Source organism: Nansenia antarctica (assembly GCF_963989245.1).
Source record: "Nansenia antarctica genome assembly, chromosome: 12".
Lineage (NCBI taxonomy): Eukaryota > Metazoa > Chordata > Actinopteri > Argentiniformes > Microstomatidae > Nansenia > Nansenia antarctica.
This window is the reverse complement of record NC_137682.1, coordinates 17,580,534-17,604,786: the sequence shown is the minus strand read 5'-3', so window position 1 is coordinate 17,604,786 and position 24,253 is coordinate 17,580,534. Positions and strand designations below refer to the sequence as shown.

The following is a 24,253-nucleotide window of genomic DNA, read 5'->3' as shown; positions in this document are numbered from 1 at the left end:
CTTTAACAGACCTTCATACAGTTTCCTATGCATTTCTCATCTGTCTAGCAAAGCTGAAGTATGCATAGTGACTCAAAATGATTCCAAACAGCAGACACTGTGCGAAAAGAACTGGCCACCCATCTCGTGTTCAACACAGAGACAATTTCTTCTACTTGTTGTTGCAACTCAGCAGCAACTCAGGTTATCAAGGGGAGCTGATAGATTCAAAAAAATATCTCTGATCCAGGATCAGATAGATCATACAGGGGATCTGATCCTGGATCAGAGAAAAGAAATCGGGATAATTTTGATCCAGATGAAAGGTTTTGAATGACTGGGCCCTGGTGTGTCCCTCTGCCAGGTGTGGCCAGTGAGAAGCAGAGGAGGCTGCTGTACAACGTGGAGATGGAACAGATGGCCAAGACAGCCAAGGCCCTGATGGAGGCTGTGAGTCACGTCCAGGCCCCCTTCACCAGCGCCACACACCTGGAGCACGTCAGACCCATGTTTAAGGTAACATAGACACACCAACAGACCAGTCTTTTGGACCAACAGACCAGTCTTTTGGACCCTCATGTATGTCTAGGGACCCATGGCATTGCTTTATTATGTTAAACCCACTTTCATGTTAATAAACTGAACTTGTATGGTTGCCGTCAGGCCGACCCCATACAGCCCTGCCCCCCCATGCAGCCCTCACTCATTAGCTCTCTCCTCTGTCCGTCAGCTGGCGTGGACCCCCTTCCTAGCAGCCTTCAGTGTGGGCCTGCAGGACTGTGACGACCCTGAGGTGGCCTTTCTCTGTCTGGAGGGAATCCGCTTTGCCATCCGGATAGCCTGCATCTTCACCATCCAGGTACCATGGCCGTCTTAACATTCCCAAAGGAGTAAGAGTTACAATCATAGTCATGTGAAAAAGATAGGACATCCCATGAAAACCTTTGTCTTTTTCAATATATTTCAACATATTGAGAGACGGAGGTAATAACTAAACAAATTTCTTTTGTTTTGTAAAATGTAATTCATAGAAATGCAATTTTCTTGTGAGGAAAAAGTTAGGACATCCCCACATGTATTACTACTTAAAATGCCTAAAATGATAATCAAGTGCACCACATCAGGGGCCTCTGATTAGAACATTGTTAAAGAGTTATTTTGGAGGAGCCTGTCTTATTTAAACCTCAGACGTTTAATTTGGTTTGCTCTTGATTGTTGAAGTGAGATCAAAAGAGCTCTCTGAAGCCTTCAGAAAGAAGGTTGTAGATGCGTACGAGTTTGGAAAGGGATTAAAAAAAATGTTTATCTCCACAAAATTAGTCAGTCATTCCACCATCCGGAAAATAATTGCCAAAAAGTGGAGAACATTAAAAACAACTGCCAACATGGCCAGGCCAGGCTGTCCTAGCAAGTTCAGCCAAAGAGCAGACCGCAAGATCCTTAATTAAGTCTCCAACAATCTAAAATGTCATCACGGGTCCTACAGGTTGCCACAGTTGATGTACGGTACATGCATCTACCGTCAGAAAGGGACTGCACTGTGTTTGTGTTGTAAAACTGAAAAACCCATAAATAAATCATAAAAAAAAGAAAACAGAAAGGGACTTCACAAGTTTGATTTTCATGGGAGGTGTGCAAGGAGGAAACTCTTGCTGTAAAACAAAAACCCCATCAAGGCAAGACAACGTTTGCCAGAGAACACCTAGACAAACAAGATGACTTCTGGAACAATGTGCTTTGGACAGAAGACATGTTTGGCGGAAACCAAAGACAGCATTTGAGCACAACAACTGGGGCTGCTTTGCATGGGGAGTTCTTTTTTCCCCAGTATAAATTGGCATCTTTGTTCATTTTTTGTTTAATAAATTACAACTAAATTAAATTTTCATTATTTTTGGTTCAATTACATCACCTTTATCTATAGATATTGTTTGAAAGAAGATCAAATATTGATATGTCCATATTCCTTGAAAAAATAACTAAATATTTCATGGCTTTTCACATATTTCACTATCATCATAATATATGTTAGAATAATGACACATTGCACTAATGATTGTTGAGAAGACATGGGAGTGTGCGTTTCTGATTCTCCATCTCTCCTCTCTTTCACTCTCTCTTGCCCCTCTCACACACCCTCACTGCCACCCCATCCCCCATCCCCTCTCTATCTGGCTGTCTCTCTCTCTATCTCGCTCACACACACACACACACACACACACACACACACACACACACACACACAGCTGGAGCGGGATGCGTATGTGCAGGCCCTGGCTAGGTTCACCCTGTTGACGGCCAGCTCTGGGATCACGGAGATGAAGCAGAAGAACATCGACACCATCAAGACCCTCATCACTGTCGCCCACACAGATGGCAACTACCTGGGCAACTCCTGGCACGAGGTCTGTCACAGCATCTCTCTCAGTCTAACTGAACATCAGCATCTCTCTGTCTCTCTATGCCTCTCTCTCTCTCTCTCTCTCTCTCTCTATGCCTCTCTCTCTCTCTCTATGCCTCTCTCTCTCTCTCTATGCCTCTCTCTCTCTATGCCTCTCTCTCTCTCTCTATGCCTCTCTCTCTCTCTCTTTTTGCCTCTCTCCCTCCCTCTCTCTCTCTCTGCCTCACTGTTTCTCTCTCTCTGCCTCTCTCTCTCCCTCTCTCCATCTCCATCTACAGTATATAGTGTCGTTTCCCTCCCTGATGTCTCTGTGTATGTCCGTGTGGCGTGTGCCTGTGCGTGCGTGCGTGCGTGCGTGCGTGCATGTGCCTGTGTGTGTGTGCGTGTGCATGTGCCTGTGTGTGTGCACGTGTCTTCCCCTCCTCAGATCTTGCGGTGCATCAGTCAGTTGGAGCTGGCCCAGCTCATAGGGACGGGGGTGAAGGCGCGCTACATCTCAGGGACGGTCCGCGGGAAGGAGGGCTTCATCTCCAGCACCAAGGAGCAGAGCAACGACGAGTACCTGGGCCTCGGTCAGCGCCCCTCCCCTTTTCATAATAATAATAAGAATACATTAGTCTTATATAGAGTCGCTTTTCTAGACACTCAAGACGCTTTACAAACTGAAAAGATCGAGTAGTAATAATAAAAAGAAACAAAAAAAGAAGAAGTCTAGGTGTCTTTGTAGGACAATCTAGTCTTTATACTGCAATTACACCGAGATTTCAGACGGAGAAGCGGCGAACAAGTAACGCCACCGTCCTCTCTCAACCGGGGTAAAAAAAAAGAAGTAGTAGTTGTACTTCTGCCTGAAAGTAAAGGTGTGTATTGTTGTTGTTGTTGTTGTTGTTGTTGTGTCTGGTTCAAGCAGGAGATGTCGTAATAAACCTTTGTTTTGTCTGCGACAGGAGGGACCGTGGATCGTAAGCAGATCGCCAGCATACAGGAGTCCATCGGGGAGACCAGCTCCCAGAGCGTGGTGGTCGCTGTGGACAGGTACCGTCATGGTATTTTTATTTTCTTTTGTTAGTTTGAAGAGTTTTTTCACTGACTTTTCTCACTGAATCCTATGGTTGATTGACGTGTCTCCGGTGACCCTCCGTCCCTATCGGCATGTGACTAAAATATCGTCATGTGTTTTGTCCCTTTTTAGGATATTCACAGGTTCTACCAGATTGGACGGTAATGCCATCGGTGAGTGTTCTTACTGACGTTACAATGATTCGTTGAGGGACTGACTCTGTCGGCTCTTGGTGAAACGACGTTGATGCCATGGCATGCCCCGTTTCTGATCGTCCATTGATTCCCGTTTCTCTGTGCGTTTCTCAGTGGACTTTGTGCGCTGGCTGTGTGCTGTTTCTATGGATGAGCTGGCCTCGCCCACGCACCCCCGTATGTTCAGCCTACAGAAGATTGTGGAGATCTCCTACTACAACATGGGCCGCATCCGGCTGCAGTGGTCCAGAATCTGGGAGGTTATAGGAGACCACTTCAACAAGGTGGGCTTCCATCAGTCCTCTCGCTGCTTTAACTCATTTAGTGCCACGGGTGAATAAAGTCCCCCCCCCAAAAAAATTCAACATTCCAGAGTGGGTGTGTGGGATCATTTTGTAGCCATTCAAAGTATTGTAGCGAGGTAAATACCACATAAAACACTTTCGGTGGTAAATATTCTAGACATTTTTTGGCAGGTTTCTTGTCATTAATAATCAATTATGTTGATTTGCTGGAGACTACTACACCAATCTGTTTATCCGGGTCTTGATCACATTAAACAATCAAGGAATGGAAACCAGGGGCGCTTAGGTGGCGTAGCGGGTTAAGCGCTGACCATGTAACCGCAGGGTCCCCAGTTCGATTCCGGCCGGGGACATATCCTGCATGTCACCCCTCCTCTCTCTCTCACCCATCCTTCCTGTCTAAATCTTCACTGTAACTGTCAATAAAAATGAAAAATATGAGTGGAACTGCCCCACTCAGAAAAAAATACTTTAAAAAAAAAAGGAATGGAAACCAGAATGAGCCATAAAGTCCTGAAGGATCCTTGACTTAAAGAGTCAGAATGTGACTGGAAAAGATGGCGTTGGGCTAGTCAGGGTCGTCGAAGAAATAATTTCTAGTGTTTGTTTGAGGGGGCACTGTGTCTCAAGTGCTACATGACTTATTTAGAGGGCCTGTTTTAGAGTCGTTTAGCACCATCCGTGTAAGTGGGCCAGTGTCGTGTTGAAGTGCTATAGAGGTTTATAGAGGCAGGTTTTGAGGGAGCGTGCAATTGGCAGGAAGGTCCACCAGAGCTGTTGACCGTGAATTGAATGTTCATTTCTCTAACATAAGCCGTCTCCAAAGGTATTTCCAAGAATTGGAATTGGAATTGGAAATGACTTTGGAGGCGGCTTATGGTGGAACGTTTTTGCAGAAATTACCAATCGCTTCAACTGCTTTACCATAATACGTTGGTGAATGGATTGTGGGTGGGCTGTTATCCACCTCCAGATTCAAGACAGTATTCCAGCCTCCACCCTTAATGATGTCATGTATGTCAATACCAAAGAGCCAGGAAATTCCGATCCAGAAAAAATCGTTTTGTCTCTGCACACACATTAGGGGGCATAAATATTCAAAAATGAATATACTTTATCTGCAATCCTACACTTGAGAAACAGTTTTCTCCCAAGATCATCCTTAAACTCCTGCAGTTCTATGTTATTCAGGATCAAATAGAATACTTACACCCCTGCTGTGGTTAGTCCCAATATTATGCATAGTTTTTCCTTTCCATTCCTTATTCACTTTTCCTATTGAGATTGAGATTGATTGAGATTGAGATTGAGATTGAGATAACGTTTATTGCCACTATGCATTACACATATAGGAATTTGCTTCGTCACCACAGCAAGTGCGTTTATACTTTTTTCACATATCAAAAAAAAAAAACAGATCATCAGTATAAGATCATCAGTAAGATATGTTTCTTGTAACATTATGACATGTGCGTGTTGTTTTTTAATCCAGGAAAAGAGTGTAATACGCTCATCATAAAAATGTCTATGTTATTGTGAGTGTTGTCTGAATGGCTAGTGTGCTTTGAACAGCAGATATTGACGTGTGTGTGTGTGTGTGTGTGTGTGTGTGTGTGTGTGTTTCTCTCCCCTGTTCAGGTTGGATGTAACTCCAATGAGGATGTAGCTATTTTTGCCGTGGACTCTCTCAGGCAGCTCTCCATGAAGTTTTTAGAGAAGGGGGAGCTGGCCAACTTCAGATTCCAGAAGGACTTTCTGAGGCCTTTCGAGCACATCATGAAAAAGAACAGGTGTGTGTGTGTGTGTGTGTGTGTGGGTGTGTGTGTGTGTGTGTGTGTGTGTGTGTGTGTGCACGCACGTGCATGTGTGTGTGTGCGCGTGTGTGCGCACATGCGTGTGTGTGTGTGTGTGTGAGAGAGGCTGTGTGAGTGTATGCGTGAGTGTGTGCGTGCGTGAGTATGTGTACAAAGTCCTGAGCTTGTGTGTAGTAGTCCAGTAGTCTGGCCACACAAGGCCTGTATTGTGCCCCTGTGTGGTTCACATTTCAGGGCCGCCTGTCTCTCCGCTGCAGCGGGCCTGCCTGAGTCACTGTGCTGTGTCAAACCACAGGCAGCCAGTGAAGCAGCACAGTTGGACCTAACCAGACGCGAGGCAGCAGGCACTTTCACCAACCTGATTCAATCAATTTCGATTGCTCTACTCTTGAACAAATTATTGTTGCCCGTCTCAATTTGTTTGGTTTTAGATTGTAACACCTACTCCACCACACAACCCCTGTTATTGCCTGTCTCTTATTTTGTCTGATTCTGTGTTGACGTAGTTAGACTACCTGGCCTAAATCCACCCACTGATTTCGAGAGGCAGAGTGCTCCAGCACTAGGGAGATGGCACTGAGCCACATAAACCCATGGAAGCCCCGCAGTGGTGTGCGTGTGTGTGTGCGTGTGTGTGTGTGTCTGTGTGTATCTGTGTGTATCTGTGTGTATCTGTGTGTGTCTGTGTGTGTCTGTGTGTGTCTGTGTGTGTCTCTGTGTGTCTCTGTGTGTCTGTGTGTGTCTCTGTGTGTCTCTGTGTGTGTGTCTGTGTGTGTCTGTGTGTGTCTCTGTGTGTCTCTGTGTGTGTCTGTGTGTGTCTGTGTGTGTCTGTGTGAGTCTGCGTGCGTGCGTGCATGCGTGTGTGTGCAGTGCTCCTCGTCAGTGGCGGGTACTCTCTCATTCATCACAACCAGCAGAGAAATAGGCCAGCCTTTCCGTTTTGACAACAGTTGCTGTCGGAAACCATCATGTCAAAACATTCCATCAGAAAAAGAGAGATCGCCTGAATAAAGTGCTTCTACAAACACATAAAGCTTGTGACGGGCTAGCATTGATGAAGAGCTGAAAGAGCATCGTTCCTCATGGTTGAATGTGTCCTCCTCCTGCTCCTCCTCCTGCTCCACCTCCAGGTCTCCCACCATCAGGGACATGGTGGTGAGGTGTATAGCCCAGATGGTCAACTCCCAGGCGGGGAACATCCGCTCAGGCTGGAAGAACATCTTCTCCGTCTTCCACCTGGCTGCCTCCGACCATGACGAGAGCATCGTGGAGCTGGCCTTCCAGACCACCGGTCATATCGTCAGTAAGTTACCTCCCCCCGTGCGCGCACACACATCAATAACACTGAGCACACCTCCATACACACTTACACACACATCTCACCATACACACCTTAGAGAGATGTCTGTTTCACTGCAAGGTTATTTTGTGTGTGTGTGTGTGTGTGTGTGTGTGTGTGTGTGTGTGTGTGTGTGTGTGATTCACCTTGTAAGAATTTAGTTTCTTTTTTTTCTTTTTTTTTGAGTCTGTTGAATGATAATTGACTGTTAATAATTTTTGATTGACAGACGACATCTTCTTCAAATAACAGTTTTTCCTCTGAACCTCCTCTCTTTCATCTCCTTCTTCTCCATCATCTCTCAGCGAATGTATTTGAGAAGCACTTCCCTGCCACCATAGACTCCTTCCAGGACGCGGTCAAGTGTCTGTCAGAGTTCGCCTGCAACGCCTCCTTCCCTGACACCAGCATGGAGGCCATCCGCCTCATTCGCCACTGCGGCAAATACGTCTCCGACAGGCCCCAGGTCAGTGCCAGCCAGGCTGACCTTCTGAAGCGTCAGGCGGTTGTTTTATGTCCCGACCCACTGCATGGGAGATGCACTTCCATGTCACTGACACTGATGCCGCTAACACTTATTTGAGAGGCTGATAGGCTATATGAGTGTGTGCACGTAGGAGAGCCAGGGATGTGTGTGTGTGTGTGTGTGTGTGTGTGTGTGTGTGTGTGTGCGCGTGTGTGTGAGATCCTTTCTGCATTGGCAGCTGGGCAAATTGAGAGAAAACCTTGGGTTAACAGTGAATACAGCTTAATCCATTAAAGTGTGTGTGTGCGCTCACGCGTGCGCATGAATGGTGGGGGTTTATCAGATCAGTGAACACTGCTGTTTTTCTTTCTGGCAGGCGTTCAAAGACTACACCAGCGATGACATGAATGTTGCCCCAGACGACCGCGTCTGGGTGCGGGGGTGGTTCCCCATCCTGTTTGAGCTCTCCTGCGTCATCAACAGGTGTAAACTGGACGTCAGGACCAGGTAGGAAAAACAAGCGCACCTTATTCAGCCCAAAAAATCAAGGAAAAACAAGTAATATGCAGGTTCCTTATGAGAGAGATGGTGTTATCTGAAGAGATGGTAACAGAGTCAGAGAATCCGAATCAGAATTGCTTTGATCACATCCAATGTACGGGGTAAACAAGAGTAACATTCTTAGGCTCAGGTTCTTCAACATTGGCATTGCAGCAGAATACAAAATCACCAATAATCGAATAAAGTAAAATAAGTAAAGTAAGTCATAATAAAGTATTCAAGTGATAAAGTGACGGTAGTCGTACTACAGCGGGACCGGTCCTACTGCAGTAGACACAGTAGTGCAAAAAACACTGTACAGGTTATGATGAAATGCAATATCATCATACGATAGGCCGTATAATCCAGATAACAGGTCCGTGTGTGTCTGTCTCTTGTGCGTCTGTCCTCAGAGGTCTGACGGTGATGTTCGAGGTGATGAAGACCTACGGCCACACCTTTGAGAAGCACTGGTGGCAGGACCTGTTCAGGATCGTCTTCAGGATCTTCGACAACATGAAGCTTCCCGAGCAGCAAACGGAGGTCAGTCCCCAACCAGTTGCTGCTACACCGCTTCCATGTACAAACTAGTCTTGTTTCCAGACACTTCCGCCCCCCAAACGTGCGAAAGGTCTGGTGGACCACCACATCAAACTTGGCCTTCCATTTGTTCACCGGATGGAGCTTAGGCTCCATCAATCATCTCCCACTTCCTCCCCCCCCTGATTCGGAGCGAAGATTCGTAGCGAAAACTCGCAGCTGTATGATTCGCTGAAATCCAATAATAACAAATACTTTATTATGGCTGTGTGCGCAATAGCCTGGGGATGAGGTTCCATATAGACTAACACCAATCCCAACGACCAGTAATAGAGAAGCATTCATCTCCCTGCTCAGTGTTATTGAAGTACAGAGTGTGTTACTGTTCAGCCCTACTGATTTAATCCTACCGTATACCATGTTATGTCAGAGAGAAAGTAGGTAGAGGTAGTTTAAAAAGTCTCTTTTCAGAACTCTATAGCCCTGGGGAAGTCATACTGCGTAGCACGGATCGTTATTCTGTGGAGATACTCAGGGGGTATCATTTTGACCATGTTTTAACGGCCCTGTGTTGTTTGGATCCTGGCAGAAGGCCGAGTGGATGACCACTACCTGTAACCACGCACTTTACGCCATCTCGGACGTCTTCACGCAGTACTTCGAGTCTCTCAGTGACGTGCTGCTGGACGACATCCTGTCTCAGCTGTACTGGTGTGTGCAGCAAGGTGAGAAGGGCATCTCTTTCTTTCTTTCTTCCTGTCCTTCTCTACGTCCTTCTCTACTCCCCCTCTAACACCACACCTCTCTCTCTTTCTCTCCTCTTCTCTCCTCCGTCCTTCTCTACTCCCCCCTCTAACACCACACCTCTCTCTCTTTCTCTCCTCTTCTCTCCTCCGTCCTTCTCTTCTCCCCCCTCTAACACCACCTCTCTTTCTCTCCCCTGTAGATAACGAACAGTTGGCTCGTTCCGGCACCAACTGCCTGGAGAACGTGGTCATCCTCAACGGAGAGAAGTTCACCCCGGAGATCTGGGACAAGACCTGCAACTGCATGCTGGACATCTTCAAGACCACCATCCCACACACGTCAGCTGCTGTTCATTATCTCACTCACACCTAAATCAGCGACGACAACTCTTATTTCAACAATTACTATTTCAACGTCGCCAAGTTCTAGACAATACGACAGTTATAGAGTTAGTTGCCGAATATATTTGGATTGTCAGCTATCCACCTACCCCCCCATCCCTAACCACCCTATCTATGATATGCATCCTACACTAGCATGTTACCTGTTTATTGTAGGTAGATCTAATCTTGACAGTGTCCATTTATGTGCTGCATTTGACTACTAGACAAATAAACCAACGCTTTGTTTCTTTTTTTTCTTCTGTCAGGCTGCTAACATGGAGGCCAGAGGGAGATCACATGACTCAACAGGACCTGTCAGACAAACAGCTGGTAGGGAAACAACCCCTCTGTGCTCCGAGATGTTCAGATCAGAGAATGCTCTTGTTTGATCATTGATCGCACACTGGCAGCTCTGACAGTCCACAGTATGATTTGACCTGTAGCATCTACATTTAATATATATTTATCTAATGCCATACTTATCTAATACCATACTATATATACTATCTATATATGCAGGGGTGCACATAACTGGTGCGCCAGTGCGCATGCGTCGCCAAAATGCATGCTGCGCGGCAGATCAGCCGCATGAGGGCGCTTTTGCGCACCCAAAAAAAAAAAAAAAAGTTGATCACAAAAAAAACATCTTCTACCATGGTTGAAATTGAGGACAGTGATAATTTACAGCAGTCAAGAGAGCAGTGATGATGACGATTAAGCTTGTAGTATAAATAAATGCTTAGGCTGTAACTTTTTGTTGAAAAGTTGATTTCAGTGTTTACAGAACAGAGCAGTGCTTAAAGAGATCAGTTGATTTCATTGTGTTTAAAGGAGTCTGACAGACTTTCATGCTTAAAGAGCAGTCATTTGATTTTGCATTTGTTTCTTTTGTTTTGCACACAATCATTTGTTCGTTCATCTTTATATATGAATAAATGTCGTTTTGCTAATATAAGTTATCCATGTATCCCTTTTTCATCCATCCTGTGGGACGGGTCGTGACTCGCGAGCTCGGGGAGCACCAAGCAGCATCCCTAGGTGCTCCTCTGAGCACTGGCCCCAAAAAGTTATGTGCACCCCTGTATATATGTACATATATGCGACCACACCCACCTCACAACTAAATCACTTTCTCTTCTGTGTTCTCAGGACTCCGTCTCCCAGAGGTCAATGGACCTCCAGTCCCGTGCCGAGGACCAGCATTCCGTCAACAGCGCAGAGAGGGCGACCGCCTTGGAGAACCGACGGCAGAGTCAGTACTCAGGCATGTATGAGGACGGCCCCGGAAACAGGACCCCAGCGAGTTAGTCCCTCTCTCTTTCTGAACGGATGGCTCTCACCACAGACGTTTGACAATCTCCCTCATTGTCCTCATTGACTTTGTCCGTGTCTGTGTCCGTGTGTCCCACAGAGTTGCAGGAACAGAGGCTGTTCACGGCTCTGCTGATCAAGTGCGTGGTGCAGCTGGAGCTCATCCAGACCATAGACGACATCGTCTTCTTCCCCGCCACCAGTAAGAAGGAGGATGCGGAGAACTTCGCTGCCGCTCAGGTAACGTCTCCCTTCCAGACTTCTGGAAGTTTCTGTTTGGCACCTCAACCTCAAATTCTATCACTGCTATCAGGGTGTGTGCATATCATATCTACCATATATCATATCTACCTTCAGGGTTCTTCCCAGGGTTTTTTGGAACAGCGTGTGGCACTGGATCGCATTATCAAAACCAGACTCACGTTTACTTTATTCATGTCAAAATGCATCATATAGATTCTGCTAAAATGCTGGAATCACTGAGGAGCATCATCAAAACGCTTTCACTTTTAACAACAATGTCGTTGGCGATTCCAATATAGTTACTCTATCATTGCTAAATATATAGTTTAATTTGTCTTAACACTAGAACAGGACCCTCCTTTCATGACTTTTCCTAGATATGTGCGTTCTACCACACAGTATCCTTCCATTTTCAAAATCACATCAGGATAAGCTAATATAAAGCTATTTTGCCGTTTTTCTGTGTAGGAAGCAAGCTTATTTACAAGCGGCCTACTAGTGGTCGTTGTGTATAAATAGCAGCTTGAGCACTTGTAAAGAGGATCTTTTAGTAGGTCAAAAAGGCACGGCTGTTCTAGTGTTAAAATGTCCCATAGTGGCGCCAACAAGTTCCCAGCGTGGCACAGCTCCACTCTTCCATTCTTTGGAACCCCTGACCCTTATCTCCCAACACTCTGTTTGTCTTCTCCAGAGAGATGCTGTGGAGGAGGCTGACGTCCGCGTGGAGACCCAGGACCAGGGCATGTACCGCTACCTGACCTCAGAACAGCTCTTCAAGCTGCTGGACTGCCTGCTGGAGTCCCACCGCTTCGCCAAGGCCTTCAACTCCAACAACGAGCAGAGGACCATGCTGTGGAAGGCAGGTGGGTGACTGGCTGCACTGCAGGGGTGTCCCAATGATGAGGAATGTTGACAGGGGGGTGAGGGGTGGGACGGGGGACAACCATTGTGGCTCTGTGTAGCTGGAAATGAACGTGTGCATTTGTGTGTGTCCATGTGTGTCTGTGTTTCAGGTTTTAAAGGGAAGTCGAAGCCCAACCTGCTGAAGCAGGAAACGGGCAGCCTTGCGTGCGGCCTGCGGATCCTGTTCCGCATGTACACAGACGACAGGAGACACGCGGCCTGGGAGGAGGTGCAGAGACGCCTGCTGATGTAAGGGACCAGCAACCAGGGCTGTCGTGGATCACACACACACACACACACACACACCACGCACACCACACCACACACGCATGCACGCACACACACCGCACCACGCACGCACCACACCACACACACACACACACACACACCCGCACCCACACGCACACACACACACACACACACCACACCACACCACACACACACACACACGCACCCACACACACACACGCACACACACACCACCTCAATGACTCGGCAGGATCACAACTGAGGGTGCCCGGCGGGGGTCTAGTGGATAGTGAGTTGAGCTGATAATCAGACGGTCATGAGTTCAAATCCACACCTGGGAAACACCATCTGTGCCCTTCAGTAAGGCACTTAGCCCTGAATGACTCCAGGGAGACTGCCCCCTGTCATCTCTAATTGTAAGTCACTTTGGATAAAAGCTTTGGATAAAAGCGTCTGCTAAACGGTTAAAATGTCAAATGTCAAACTCATTGTCAGAGCAGCTTGATTGAAGGAAACGAATGACCCCCATGACCAACTCTCTGTTAGACCCGCCCACCTACGGTGTATTCAATTCCACCACCGGGGGGGTCCCACTCTAAAATGCTGTTTATGTTTACAGTTTGTGCCACCTGCGCATCGGTAATAAAGCAAAAGCAGTCCTATGCACACGCACGCACCGGCACGGACTCGTTAACGATCATCCGCTGCCGTTTCTCACACTTCCCGTTGTGTTCTGCTCGTTTCTCCCTCGTCACTAATGAGCCTTTCCGCATTTCCACGACGATCCCTAATCACCCTTTTACTGCAACTCACCACCCCGTTTAATGATAGACATATGCAAAGATAATTACATCCATACGACTCTGGGGTTTGCAGGGAAAATGTGTTCTCGATTCACAGACGTTTAATAACTAATTGCCGCTTTCTTGTGAGGAAGTCTCCTCCACAAACATTGGCCATGTCAGGCCTCCCCCTCCTCTAGCAGAGGTCTGCCAGCATAAACAACCGTAATCATTTTCATGAAGAGGAGGCGAGGGGGGGGGGGGGGGGGACAAGGGCGTGTTAGACACCCGCTATTTATGAGAGGCTGCTCGTGAGGGAGGGAGGGAGGGAGGGCGGCATTGATCAGCGTTCCCGTGCTGGCCTGGCCCTGACCCAGCTGTCGTGACGGGAGACGGACCGTTCACGCCGACCGGGGAATGGAGAGCAATATCTGCCTACAATATTGGCAATATCTGTCTCACTGGATGGGAAATCAAAGGAAATTGGCCGAGAGGGAGAGGGAGGGAGAGGGAGGGAGAGGGAGGGAGAGGGAGAGGGAGGGAGAGGGAGGGAGAGGGAGAGAGAGGGAGAGAGAGGGAGAGAGGGAGAGAGAGAGAGGGAGAGGGGGAGAGGGGGGGAGTGGGAGAGGGAATGGGGGAGGGAGAGGGAGCCAGGGAGAGAGAGTTGATGTTGCTATCTCTAGTCGATGTTGCTCCTACTCCCCTCGTACAGAGAGCTTGTCTAGAAACACGACACATATCTGAGACGTCTGACACGGAGACTGGGTGTGTGTATAGATCCACCAAAGCGGAAATAGGGTTTTGCTGTTTATTACCGAGTCGACATAGTTGTCATTGCCCTGTCTTTGTTAGAGGTTGCTTCACGCCATATTCTTGTCTCTCTTCATACTCCCCTTTTGTATTGAAGATCAGATGAGATCAAGATAAGACGTCTCTCTGATACGAGCATTCATGTGTGGAACGAGAGAGAAACAGAGAGAGGAGGGAGTCTAATAGTGATTAGACTGTGCCTGCTGTGGATGATGAGTGTAAATTGCAGAGATCCAAACTCACTCTGGCACTACAGGGGGTGGGGGGGGGGGCAGTAACTGTGTTCTTACACACACAACCTAGCCTCTCTGCCCTCCTCCAGCCCTCCTACAGTCACTGCTGCCTAAACACACAGAAATATATACAAATATATCCACAATAGCAGTGCTGTTTCAAATACACACACCCTTGCAATGTTGTGAAAAACACATACTATGACAACACTGTCGTACACACACACACACACACACACACACACACACACACACTGCTTTGCCACAGCACGGCGTAGCAGACATGCAGGATTGATTGCAGCTATATGCTTAAGAGGGGTAAGCAGATGAGTAGAGTGAAAGAGAGTCGTGGGGAAGAGAGGAGGAGGAGAAGGAGGGGGGCGAAGTGAGGGATGAAGGGCTGGCAGATGGAGGTTATGTCAGAGGAAGTGGTTGGGGTCAGGGCTCCAGTTCAGAGGGCGATGATGAGGTCACTGGCTGGGTAGGGGTTTGGGCTAACCAAGGCCCTTCATGTGGGCCTCACAGAGAGAGTGTGATTGTGGTTGTCTGAGTTACATATTGATTCTGTTTCACTGACCAAGTCAGAACAAGCTTCCTCCAGGGTTCCTCCAGGGTTCCCACAGGTCCTTGAAATTCCTTGAAATTTGAGGGGAAAGAAATCAAGTTCTTAAATGTTTTTGAAAATAGACATGTCATTGAAAGTGCTTGAATTCCCCTCTCTCTCTCTCTCTCTAAAAAAGTAAGTCTCTGTATTGCTTAACTTTACACATATTTCAATATATTGTTTTGCTGTGCTGTGGTAGAGAAGGCAAGAGACCATCTAGTGTTCACACATTCAAGCCTCTCTTTTTAATTGTTGTCTGTGAGTGGATAGTTCCTATTATATAAATTCTCATCTAGATCTGTCTCAAACTATGCCGTGTTGGGTCCTTGAATTTGAGGGAATTGAGTCTTGAAAGTCCTTGAAAGGTGCTTGAATTTGATGTTTCAGAAGGTGTGGGAACCCTGTTCCTCTAACGCTCCCCCTCTCTCTCTCTCTCTCTCTCTCTCTCTCCAGTGTGTGCAGTGATGCTGTTGCCTACTTCCTCACGCTGACGTCAGAGAGCCACAGAGAGGCCTGGACCAACCTGCTGCTCCTCTTCCTCACCAAGGTGCTGAAGATCAGTGATGAGAGGGTAAGGGATTACACATTTGAAGCTCTACACACACACACACACACGCACACACACACGCACGCACACAGATTGTTTCCATCCTTACTACTGATCTGAATGAGTGTACTGATGTCACTGATCTCAACACAACGCGCACATAAATAATCCGATAGAATGCACAGACAGATAAAGGGTTAATCCGTTTTGTAACGGGTTAAAGCAGGTGGATGATGAGTGGCCTTGGGCATGTGTCGACCTGCCTCACGCCAGGCTGCTGTTTCTCCCAGCAGTGAAAGGGTTACTGGAACGAAATCAGCCTCCTAACGAACCAGCTGTCACCACTCATCAAGCTCTGAGTGCATCACAACGGCTTGATGAAAGCAGAACCTATTTACGCGTTATGGAACGAGAAGCCGTGGTATATCGTGGATATTGGCACAGCTAACACTTCGAGTTCCATAAGGCTTTTATACAATGGTTACCACATTTATCTATCAATATATCACAGAAGAAAGACAAGACAAACTTTTAATTAATGTATTTTAATGGAACTGTGTTTTATTGTAAGTGTATTCATCCGCTGAACAGTTATTTATCGGTTGCTAAGCAACGGTAATAATGTAACTTCCATAACGGTAGTATATACATAGCGGAGATATATGAAAAGATGCGTCAACATTCCATTTAGCCGTGCGTATGTCATGGATATCAGCACGGCTGGAAAGCAAACTGACCAATAGAGACGATGGACCGGATCTATCCGTTGTATAATGCCTGTTATGTCCTGTGGAGATCCATTCCGAGTCATTGTTAGGGAGATGTCCGACCAGACTTAATCACACCTGAGAAGGAATATGGGTCATATGGGTGACCTCCCGAGCCGTCAATGCATTAAAACACATTAACAACGTTTTCATATTTGACTTATTGTTACGATTGGCCAAAACATAGTCAGTCAATGTTGCTCTCTCTCCCCCTCTCTCTCCCTCTCTCCCCCCTCTCCCTCCCTCTCCCTCCCTCCCTCCCTCTCTCCCCAGTTCAAGGCCCATGTGTCCAGGTACTACCCTCTGCTGTGTGAGATCATGCAGTTCGACCTGATTCCTGAGCTGCGAGCCATGCTGAGGAAGTTCTACCTGCGGATCGGGATCGTGTTCCGGATCGCCCAGGTACCTGAACCTGAGCCACAGCAGCTGGAGGCAGAACCAGAGCTGCAGGTAGAACCACCGCTGGGGAGGGAACCGGATCCAGAACCAGACCCAGAACCAGACCCAGAACCAGAGCCAGAAGAAGAGCCTGAGGTCAAGGTGGAGGAGGTGGAGGTGGAAATGAAGGTGGTGGAGGAGGCGGAGCAGGAGGTGGAGCAAGAGCAGAAGCTGGAGGAGGAGCAGGAGGCGGATCAGGAGGCGGAGCAGGAGGAGGAGCAGGAGGAGGAGCAGGAGGAGGAGAAGGAGGCGGAGAAGGAGGCGGAGCAAGAGGTGGAGCAAGAGCAGGAGCAAGAGCAGCACGAGGAGGATGAGGAGGTGGTGGTGGACGTGGTGGTGGACGTGGTGGTGGTGGTGGCGGAAGAGGAGGAGGAGGAGAAGGAGAGAGGGAGGGGGGAGGAGGCTGGAAAAGAGGTGATAGTGACAGTGCACTAAAGCAGGCTGGCCCACAGACCTCTGTTGGGGGGGGGGGGGGGTAGTCTGGAGGTCCCCCTCTCTGTTTGTCTGCTGTCCAAACAGTGCAGGAGTACGGTGATTCTACCCCAGGATACAACAACCAGACTTGACCCCCCCCCCCTCCCCCTGGATTTGGCTGTCCCCCAGAATGCCCCACTGGTGATACAGGGAGCTCCCAGGGGTCTCTGCTGTTCACCTGCCCGATCATGTGACTGGAAGTTCCCCCTCTATGGATCTGCCCTCCTTCTCCCCATCATATCACTGGAAGAAGATTGTCTACGCCTAGTACAGGCAAGTCTGAATATTCCACTGGATTGTACTGTGACGGTGACGGTTCAATTACCCACATTTCTGATTTGCTCAGAAGGGTCGATTATATTTCAAAAGGGTGTGCTTCTTGCCATGTCTTGACATAATTGTATCCTTTCAAGCTATTCAAAAGAATGAACGGTTTCATCATCATGCAAATGACAAATATTCAGTAATATAAAAACGTGACGTTTGTTACTCAATGATAATAATGATCTTTCTCTGCAGCGCTGATGGCTAACATTAGCACCAATACTCCCTCGGATGAAAATAGTTGTACACAGATATGCCGCTTTGTAATATAATCTCATAACACTAGATTTTATTTCTGTATTTTAGTTTTTCTCTGGATTTTGCTGCACTTGATCTCTTTATTGGATGCACTGGAGATTTTTACTTTTGTGATAATTTATTCGACTGTACCTTCTCTCCTGCAGATTGTCCTATGAGGTTTGTAATCGAATGACACCAGTTCACACAACGGAAACTGAAGGGTTAAATTATTCCATTTTATATGTTTTGAGGCGTTTCAACAGATAGTCGAAAACTGGAAGGTGGGAGGGCATCCTGACGTGAGCTGCTCTGACGGAGTTACTGGTCTGTTTCCATGTTTTGAAGTTAGATTTCGCTCTGTGTACAAAATTTAATAAATTAGTAATATATTTAATTTCTTTTTCTTTGGTTTGGAGACATGCTGTCTGATGTATAGAGTACCGGAATTATGTTAGCCGAGCTTTAAGACTTCTGGATGGTGTACGGATCTGATGCATTCCCGCTCACAGATGTAGAAATAAACATGTATATGGTACAGCAATGTAAAGTTTTCTATGTTGAAAAATAAATTAAAATCCTGTACAACTTTCTGTACAATACTGGTCATCATCCGACATTCTAATCAGGTTATAGGTCAATAAAGTTTTTGAACTTGGTTTGTTTGTCATTTGAAATGCTGTACATTTACATACACTATATACACACACACATTACAGCTCTTAGGATGCCAAAGACCAGTCTGGACATAATTATGAAACATGATTTCCATTTATTAAAAACAAATCAACTCCATATTATTTTAACATGTTCACTTCCTAAATATACAAACATCTCAAGATTAGGATAACATTCCACAAATCTCTGTAAGAGTACATTCACTCTGTCGAACAGCACATCCAGTAATCAACCAAACATTCATTAGCATCAGCAGCCTTCCCCACCCACTGCGATGGCCCTGGCACAGTGACCATTTCACACAGGAGTGGCAGACCATTTCTCCCCGGCGCTGTAATGCTTCACTGTCTCCTGCCTGCCTGCAGTCTGAGCCAAGCAGACACTGACTGATGCTGCTCTGCTCTAAATGGAGCTGTTGTCTACGGCTGCTACCGTTCTGATCTGATGTCTGCTCCAGTGGCCCTGCATAATTCACTCTCACAAACTACAGGAAACACACACCACAGATTAACTTTTTTTAAGGAATGTATTTTCTTTTTTAAATCCTTCTTTTAATCCAGAGAATGAATTAGAATAAATTCATCTGAAGCTATTTGAAAAACTGGATATACTGTTTATGAATATATATATACCCCTTGAAATCAAGCGCATTTTCATGCGTCACCAGTCTCGCCTCAGAGAGGATAATCTCTGGCAAAAGCAAACCTCTGTATGTGAACATAAACAAACTTTGATGGCTGTCTGCAGGGAATGTGCATCTCTTCAATCTCCACATCGGTAGAGACGAAGGAGGAGATGACGAAGAGAGAATCGATTAGGGGAAGGGGCTAAGTGCCAGAGGTTAGTCGTGATAGGTGGAGGGTCTATTCCACTCTTGATCTAAGACATCACTGCTGGACATCACTGCCGGACGTCTCTGCCTCTCTCTCCGACTCTGACCCACCATGGCGTGTTGTCTCAGCGTGTCCGGTGTACCGGGCCGCAGCCAGGGCTCTGTGGCAACCGTCTCCACAGAGACCCGTCTGTCTGGAATGTACGGGCTGGAGCGCAGGGAGAAGTCGTCCCCTTCATCAGCAGACAGCCCTGCTGGGGGACCAGAGAGATTCGTTCATTCCTACAGACACTTCAATCTAGACACTAGACACACTAAACACACTAGACACTCTAGACTCAATACTGATAACGAAAACATATTTGGCCACAAGGGTCTCTCACCTGCTCTCCAGTCGTGGTCGTCGAGGTGGTCCAGTCTCCTGATGCGCTGCAGGTTGCGGTCTCTGACCCCCTCCATGTTCAGGCTGGTCACAGAGAACAGAGACTGGGTGTCCGGCTGACCCTCATACTCCCTCTGACCACCGGGAGTGACCGTCTCCTGCAGGACAGACGGAGACACACTGTCACTCAATGTAGCGTAATAAGGGGATGTACGTTTTATTGCCATGCAGTCAACTTGTCAGTCAATTGTTGGAATTTGGTATTTTATGCTCTGGGCAAAGGGGTCCGCCATAGATGGCGACCCAGGAGCAATTAGGGGTTCAGGGCATTGCACAAGGACACCTCGACATGTGGCGAGCCGGGGAGCTGCCGACCTCGTGATCATTAGATGCCGCCTCTACCTCCTGGCTCCTGAGCCACAGTCGCCCCGGTTACAGGGTACTGCTGGTGCCGCAGTTCCTGAATTAGTCACTTTCAACACGTTTCTCCATGGCCAAATTGGGGATTTAAAAGGACTCGTTAAAAGCGACAAACTGCTTAAGAGACACTAGGCCAATGTGTGAAGACTCCTCTAATCTGAGGCTAAAGCCCCTCACACCCCTTTTGTAGACCTCTCACATCATCATCGTCGTCGTCTCTCCTCCTGGAGGGCTGCCGCCTCCTCTCCTGTGGGGCCGAGGACTGGCGAGATTTCTGCTCAAACTGGACCGGTCCTGGGGACGCGTTACCGCTGACATAATCTGAGGAGTGACAGATTACTAAACATTTACACAAAACAGCATAGAGATGATGTCATAAAAGAGACCTGGGGCCTCATTTATAGAAAGTACCTAGATCAAATTTTGATCTTACCCGCGTCGTACGTAGAAAACCACGTCAACGTAGTGATTTATACAATTTCAACGTGTCATTTCAAAGTTCTTCTTCTTAGCTAATACAACAGAAATGTACTTCTGTCAATCAATCATGTAACATATTAATCAATCTATTTTAACTGTGAATCAATCTTGTTAGGGAATATTGCACTACGGTCATATGTTTAGGTGCACGCACCGGAAACGGAATTAGATAGACTACTGTTCTAATGTTTACACCTGCATTCGCCCTGCTCAGGTTTAATTATTGTCATTTCGCAGAGTCATTTCATTAAAGCAAATGAACAAATGGAATATTGTTCTTATTTATAATTAAACAACGTGATGCAGTCAAGCAGACAAATCCAGCAAAGAGGAAGACGCATGTATTCGCGAACGACTTACACGGACATCGGCAAATAACGCCACCCCGGAATCTGTATACGGACATCGGGTCATGGTTTGGACTGGTCAACCAAGTGGCCTACGCCTTCAGTATGGCTGAACGTATGCAGCCGTTCCGGAAACTCCTGCAGAGTGGGGCACGCTTCGAGTGGTCCCCGGAGTTGGAGGACATATTCTGCGAGTCGAAGGACACGATCGTCCAGGAGATCGAGCGTGGTGTCCGCATCTTTGATAAGGCCAAGCCGACGTGCCTCGCCACAGACTGGTCGAAGGAGGGCATTGGGTTCTGGTTGTTTCAGAAGCACTGCCGGTGCACGCCAGTCAGGCCCTTCTGCTGCACTGATGGATGGAAGATAACCCTGGTCGGCAGCAGGTTCACGCATGCAGCGGAATCCAGATACGCGCCTGTAGAGGGTGAGGCCCTAGCAGTCGCAGACGCCTTGGACAAGGCACGCTACTTTGTGCTGGGCTGCAAGGACTTGATCATAGCGGTTGACCACAAGCCGCTGCTGAAACTCCTTACAGACAGAGCACTCGACGACGTACCCAACCCCCGCCTCAGGAACCTCAAGGAGAAGACCCTGCGTTATCGCTTCCGCATCGTACATGTCCCGGGCATGAAGAACAAGGCGGCGGATGCCATGTCACGCAGGCCGGTCGGCACCTCTCGACCACTGCTCATGAACCTTCCGGACGACAGCGCTGCCGCGGTGACCTACCTCTCACCCAGCACGCACACTGACATCCTGTCTCTCCTACGCCAAACTGAGCCGGAGGACAGCGACGACATCGAGGATGGTGACCTGGCATGGTGCGCCGCGGGGCTGGAGTCATTGCGATCAGTGACATGGGACCGCGTCAGGGATGCCACCAGCAGTGACAGCGATATGCGTACGTTGGAGGAGATGGCGGTGGACGGCTTTCCCGAATCAAGGATCGGGATGCCTGTGACAATTCGTGGCTTCCACCAATACCGTGACCACATTACATCCACTGATGGGGTGGTCTTGTTCAAGGACAGGGTGGTCATACCGCCCTCACTCCGCGTTGAGGTACTGAGTGCCCTACACGCTGCCCACCAGGGCGTCTTGATGATGACCGCCCGCGCGGAGTCCTCTGTGTTCTGGCCAGGCATGTCAGCCGACATCAGCGCCGCTCGGAACAACTGCGAGCACTGCCACCGGATGGCGCCTTCACAACCTGGGGCACCGCCGACCCCGCCCATCCCGGCCGTCTACCCCTTCCAGGCAGTGTGCTCAGACTTTTTCATGCACAGAGGTGTACACTACCTCGTGACGGTGGACCGTTACTCGAACTGGCCGATCGTCTCGAGGTCATCGGGTGGCGCTCTCGACCTGATAAGCCACGGCGTGCCTTCGCGACATACGGGACACCTGAGGAGCTCTCATCAGACGGGGGGCCTGAGTTCACCTCCGCCGAGACCAGGTCTTTCCTGCGCAGATGGGGGGTCCACCATCGCCTCTCATCAGTGGCTTTCCCCCACAGCAACTGCCGTGCAGAGATAGGGGTGAAAACGATGAAACGGCTGATCACTGACAACACTGGCCCGAAGGGTGAACTCGACACTGATGCCGTGCAGAGGGCGATACTGCAGTACCGCAACACGCCTGACCCGGACACCAAGATTTCCCCAGCGATGTGTGTGTTCGGCCGCCCGATACGCGATTTCATCCCGATCGCCCCCGGAAAATACAGGCCTCATGAAACTTGGCGTGAGACACTGACAGCGAGGGAGGAGGCCCTCCGCAAACGCCATATCCGCACAGCGGGCACCTGGGCGGAGCACACTGAACGCCTTCCGCCGCTCGTAGTTGGGGATTTGGTCCGTGTACAGAACCAGACAGGACCCCACCCCAACAAATGGGACAGGACGGGCTGCGTCGTGGAGGTGCGTCAGCACGATCAATACGTGATCAAGATTGACGGCTCGGGCAGGATCACACTTCGAAACAGGAGATTCCTGCGCAAGTTCTACCCGGTTCGCAATGACCAGCTTCCGCCCCGGTCGATCTATGATGATCTGGCGATCCGCATCGCCAGGCCGGCGCCCATTGTTGCGCCGCGGCTGCCTGACCCCACAAGCGGCCCTGGAATACCCATATCGGAGCCTGGGTCCGCCCCGCCGCTAGCGCTGCCATCAGCGGGCTCTCCCCGGCGTGGGACACACCCCATCTCTGCCTCGCCTGTGACACCAACTCATGACTCGCCAGGGTGTGCCGTCCCCCAGATGTCGCCGTCGGCCCCTGGGGCCACAGTGGTCTCTTCCCCGCCAGTCCCGGCCACGTCGCTGCCGTCGCCGGCGTCAGGCCTACGCCGGTCCGCCAGGGCAACCTGCGTGCCGGCCTGGCACAGGGACTTTTCCATGGGTTGACATTACTAGGTTATATGGGCGTTGTGTCGTGTTGTGCACTTTGCTTGTTGATTTGTGATTTGTACGGACACTTGAGTTATTCTCTTCTTATAGGCTTGTTGTTGTTTCAGCCTTTATTGTAGTCGTGTTAAAGGCTCGGAGGGAGATAGGGAATATTGCACTACGGTCATATGTTTAGGTGCACGCACCGGAAACGGAATTAGATAGACTACTGTTCTAATGTTTACACCTGCATTCGCCCTGCTCAGGACTTGTTTAATTATTGTCATTTCGCAGTCATTTCATTAAAGCAAATGAACAAATATTGTTCTTATTTACTTGTAACATATTAATCAATCAATATATTGATTAATCAATCAATTGAAATTTATTTTTTCTGACTTTTATTTTGAAACTTTTTTTTCGGACTTTTGTTCTGAAACTTTTTTTTTCTGACTTTTATTCTCTCTTAAGTGTCAACACACCTGTCAATCACGATGTGACAACAATGATTGGAAGATGATACGAGGAGTTTGGGCTGTAAAAAATCAGCCCATTTATATCCTGAGTTTTTTGTGACTATTCGGTGCTGTTACTGCTCTAGGTTCCACCAAAATCAATCAGTTCTAAGGTTTAACAATTATTATATATGAATTATATTATTCAACAATTATTCTATTTTAATATTTCTTTAATTTAATAACTTTCTCATATTTATTGTAAAAGATAGGGGGGCTTAGCCCTGCTAGCCCATTGATACCAGCCGTCCCTGGTGTAATCACTCTAAATTGAGGCGTGATGAAGTGATAAAGGCGTGATGAATTCAATGTGATTCCTCAGGTGTTGCACATTAAAGACTTTCCTATCTCTATAGGCCTATACTCTACTACAGTAAGCAAACAATTGACACTCAACCATGGCTGTGCTTGCAAACCATGCGTTTCGTAGGGAGAGAGTGTTTAGGGACCGGGTGGACTGTTTTGCCCACGACGACGAATGGCTAACGAGCATTCTCATCGATGTGTACCACCAGCCATCCC

At 48.0% G+C, this 24,253-nt stretch overlaps 2 protein-coding genes across 2 annotated transcripts in view; one reads left to right on the top strand and one right to left on the bottom strand.

Moving 5' to 3' along the window:
* arfgef1 (ADP-ribosylation factor guanine nucleotide-exchange factor 1 (brefeldin A-inhibited)) overlaps positions 1 to 17,869 on the top strand; it is a gene marked incomplete at its 3' end in the record, with an annotated part of 63,637 nt that extends 45,768 nt beyond the window's left edge. The window contains exons 19-40 of the mRNA XM_080543603.1: positions 344 to 495; positions 710 to 838; positions 2,226 to 2,384; positions 2,808 to 2,952; positions 3,328 to 3,415; positions 3,573 to 3,613; positions 3,749 to 3,918; positions 5,578 to 5,729; positions 6,884 to 7,056; positions 7,398 to 7,558; positions 7,935 to 8,065; positions 8,512 to 8,641; positions 9,228 to 9,363; positions 9,585 to 9,723; positions 10,035 to 10,098; positions 10,918 to 11,071; positions 11,180 to 11,319; positions 12,014 to 12,185; positions 12,336 to 12,474; positions 15,357 to 15,474; positions 16,491 to 17,009; positions 17,858 to 17,869. Coding sequence (XP_080399729.1) covers positions 344 to 495; positions 710 to 838; positions 2,226 to 2,384; positions 2,808 to 2,952; positions 3,328 to 3,415; positions 3,573 to 3,613; positions 3,749 to 3,918; positions 5,578 to 5,729; positions 6,884 to 7,056; positions 7,398 to 7,558; positions 7,935 to 8,065; positions 8,512 to 8,641; positions 9,228 to 9,363; positions 9,585 to 9,723; positions 10,035 to 10,098; positions 10,918 to 11,071; positions 11,180 to 11,319; positions 12,014 to 12,185; positions 12,336 to 12,474; positions 15,357 to 15,474; positions 16,491 to 17,009; positions 17,858 to 17,869 — 3,224 coding nt within the window. The remainder of the gene's footprint in view (positions 1 to 343; positions 496 to 709; positions 839 to 2,225; positions 2,385 to 2,807; positions 2,953 to 3,327; positions 3,416 to 3,572; positions 3,614 to 3,748; positions 3,919 to 5,577; positions 5,730 to 6,883; positions 7,057 to 7,397; positions 7,559 to 7,934; positions 8,066 to 8,511; positions 8,642 to 9,227; positions 9,364 to 9,584; positions 9,724 to 10,034; positions 10,099 to 10,917; positions 11,072 to 11,179; positions 11,320 to 12,013; positions 12,186 to 12,335; positions 12,475 to 15,356; positions 15,475 to 16,490; positions 17,010 to 17,857) is intronic.
* Positions 17,870 to 19,209: 1,340 nt separating this feature from the next.
* cspp1a (centrosome and spindle pole associated protein 1a) overlaps positions 19,210 to 24,253 on the bottom strand; it is a gene marked incomplete at both ends in the record, with an annotated part of 28,397 nt that continues 23,353 nt past the window's right edge. Inside the window, 6 exon segments of the mRNA XM_080543602.1 lie at positions 19,210 to 19,454; positions 19,584 to 19,740; positions 20,202 to 20,323; positions 21,602 to 22,076; positions 22,217 to 22,351; positions 23,081 to 23,206. Coding sequence (XP_080399728.1) covers positions 19,210 to 19,454; positions 19,584 to 19,740; positions 20,202 to 20,323; positions 21,602 to 22,076; positions 22,217 to 22,351; positions 23,081 to 23,206 — 1,260 coding nt within the window.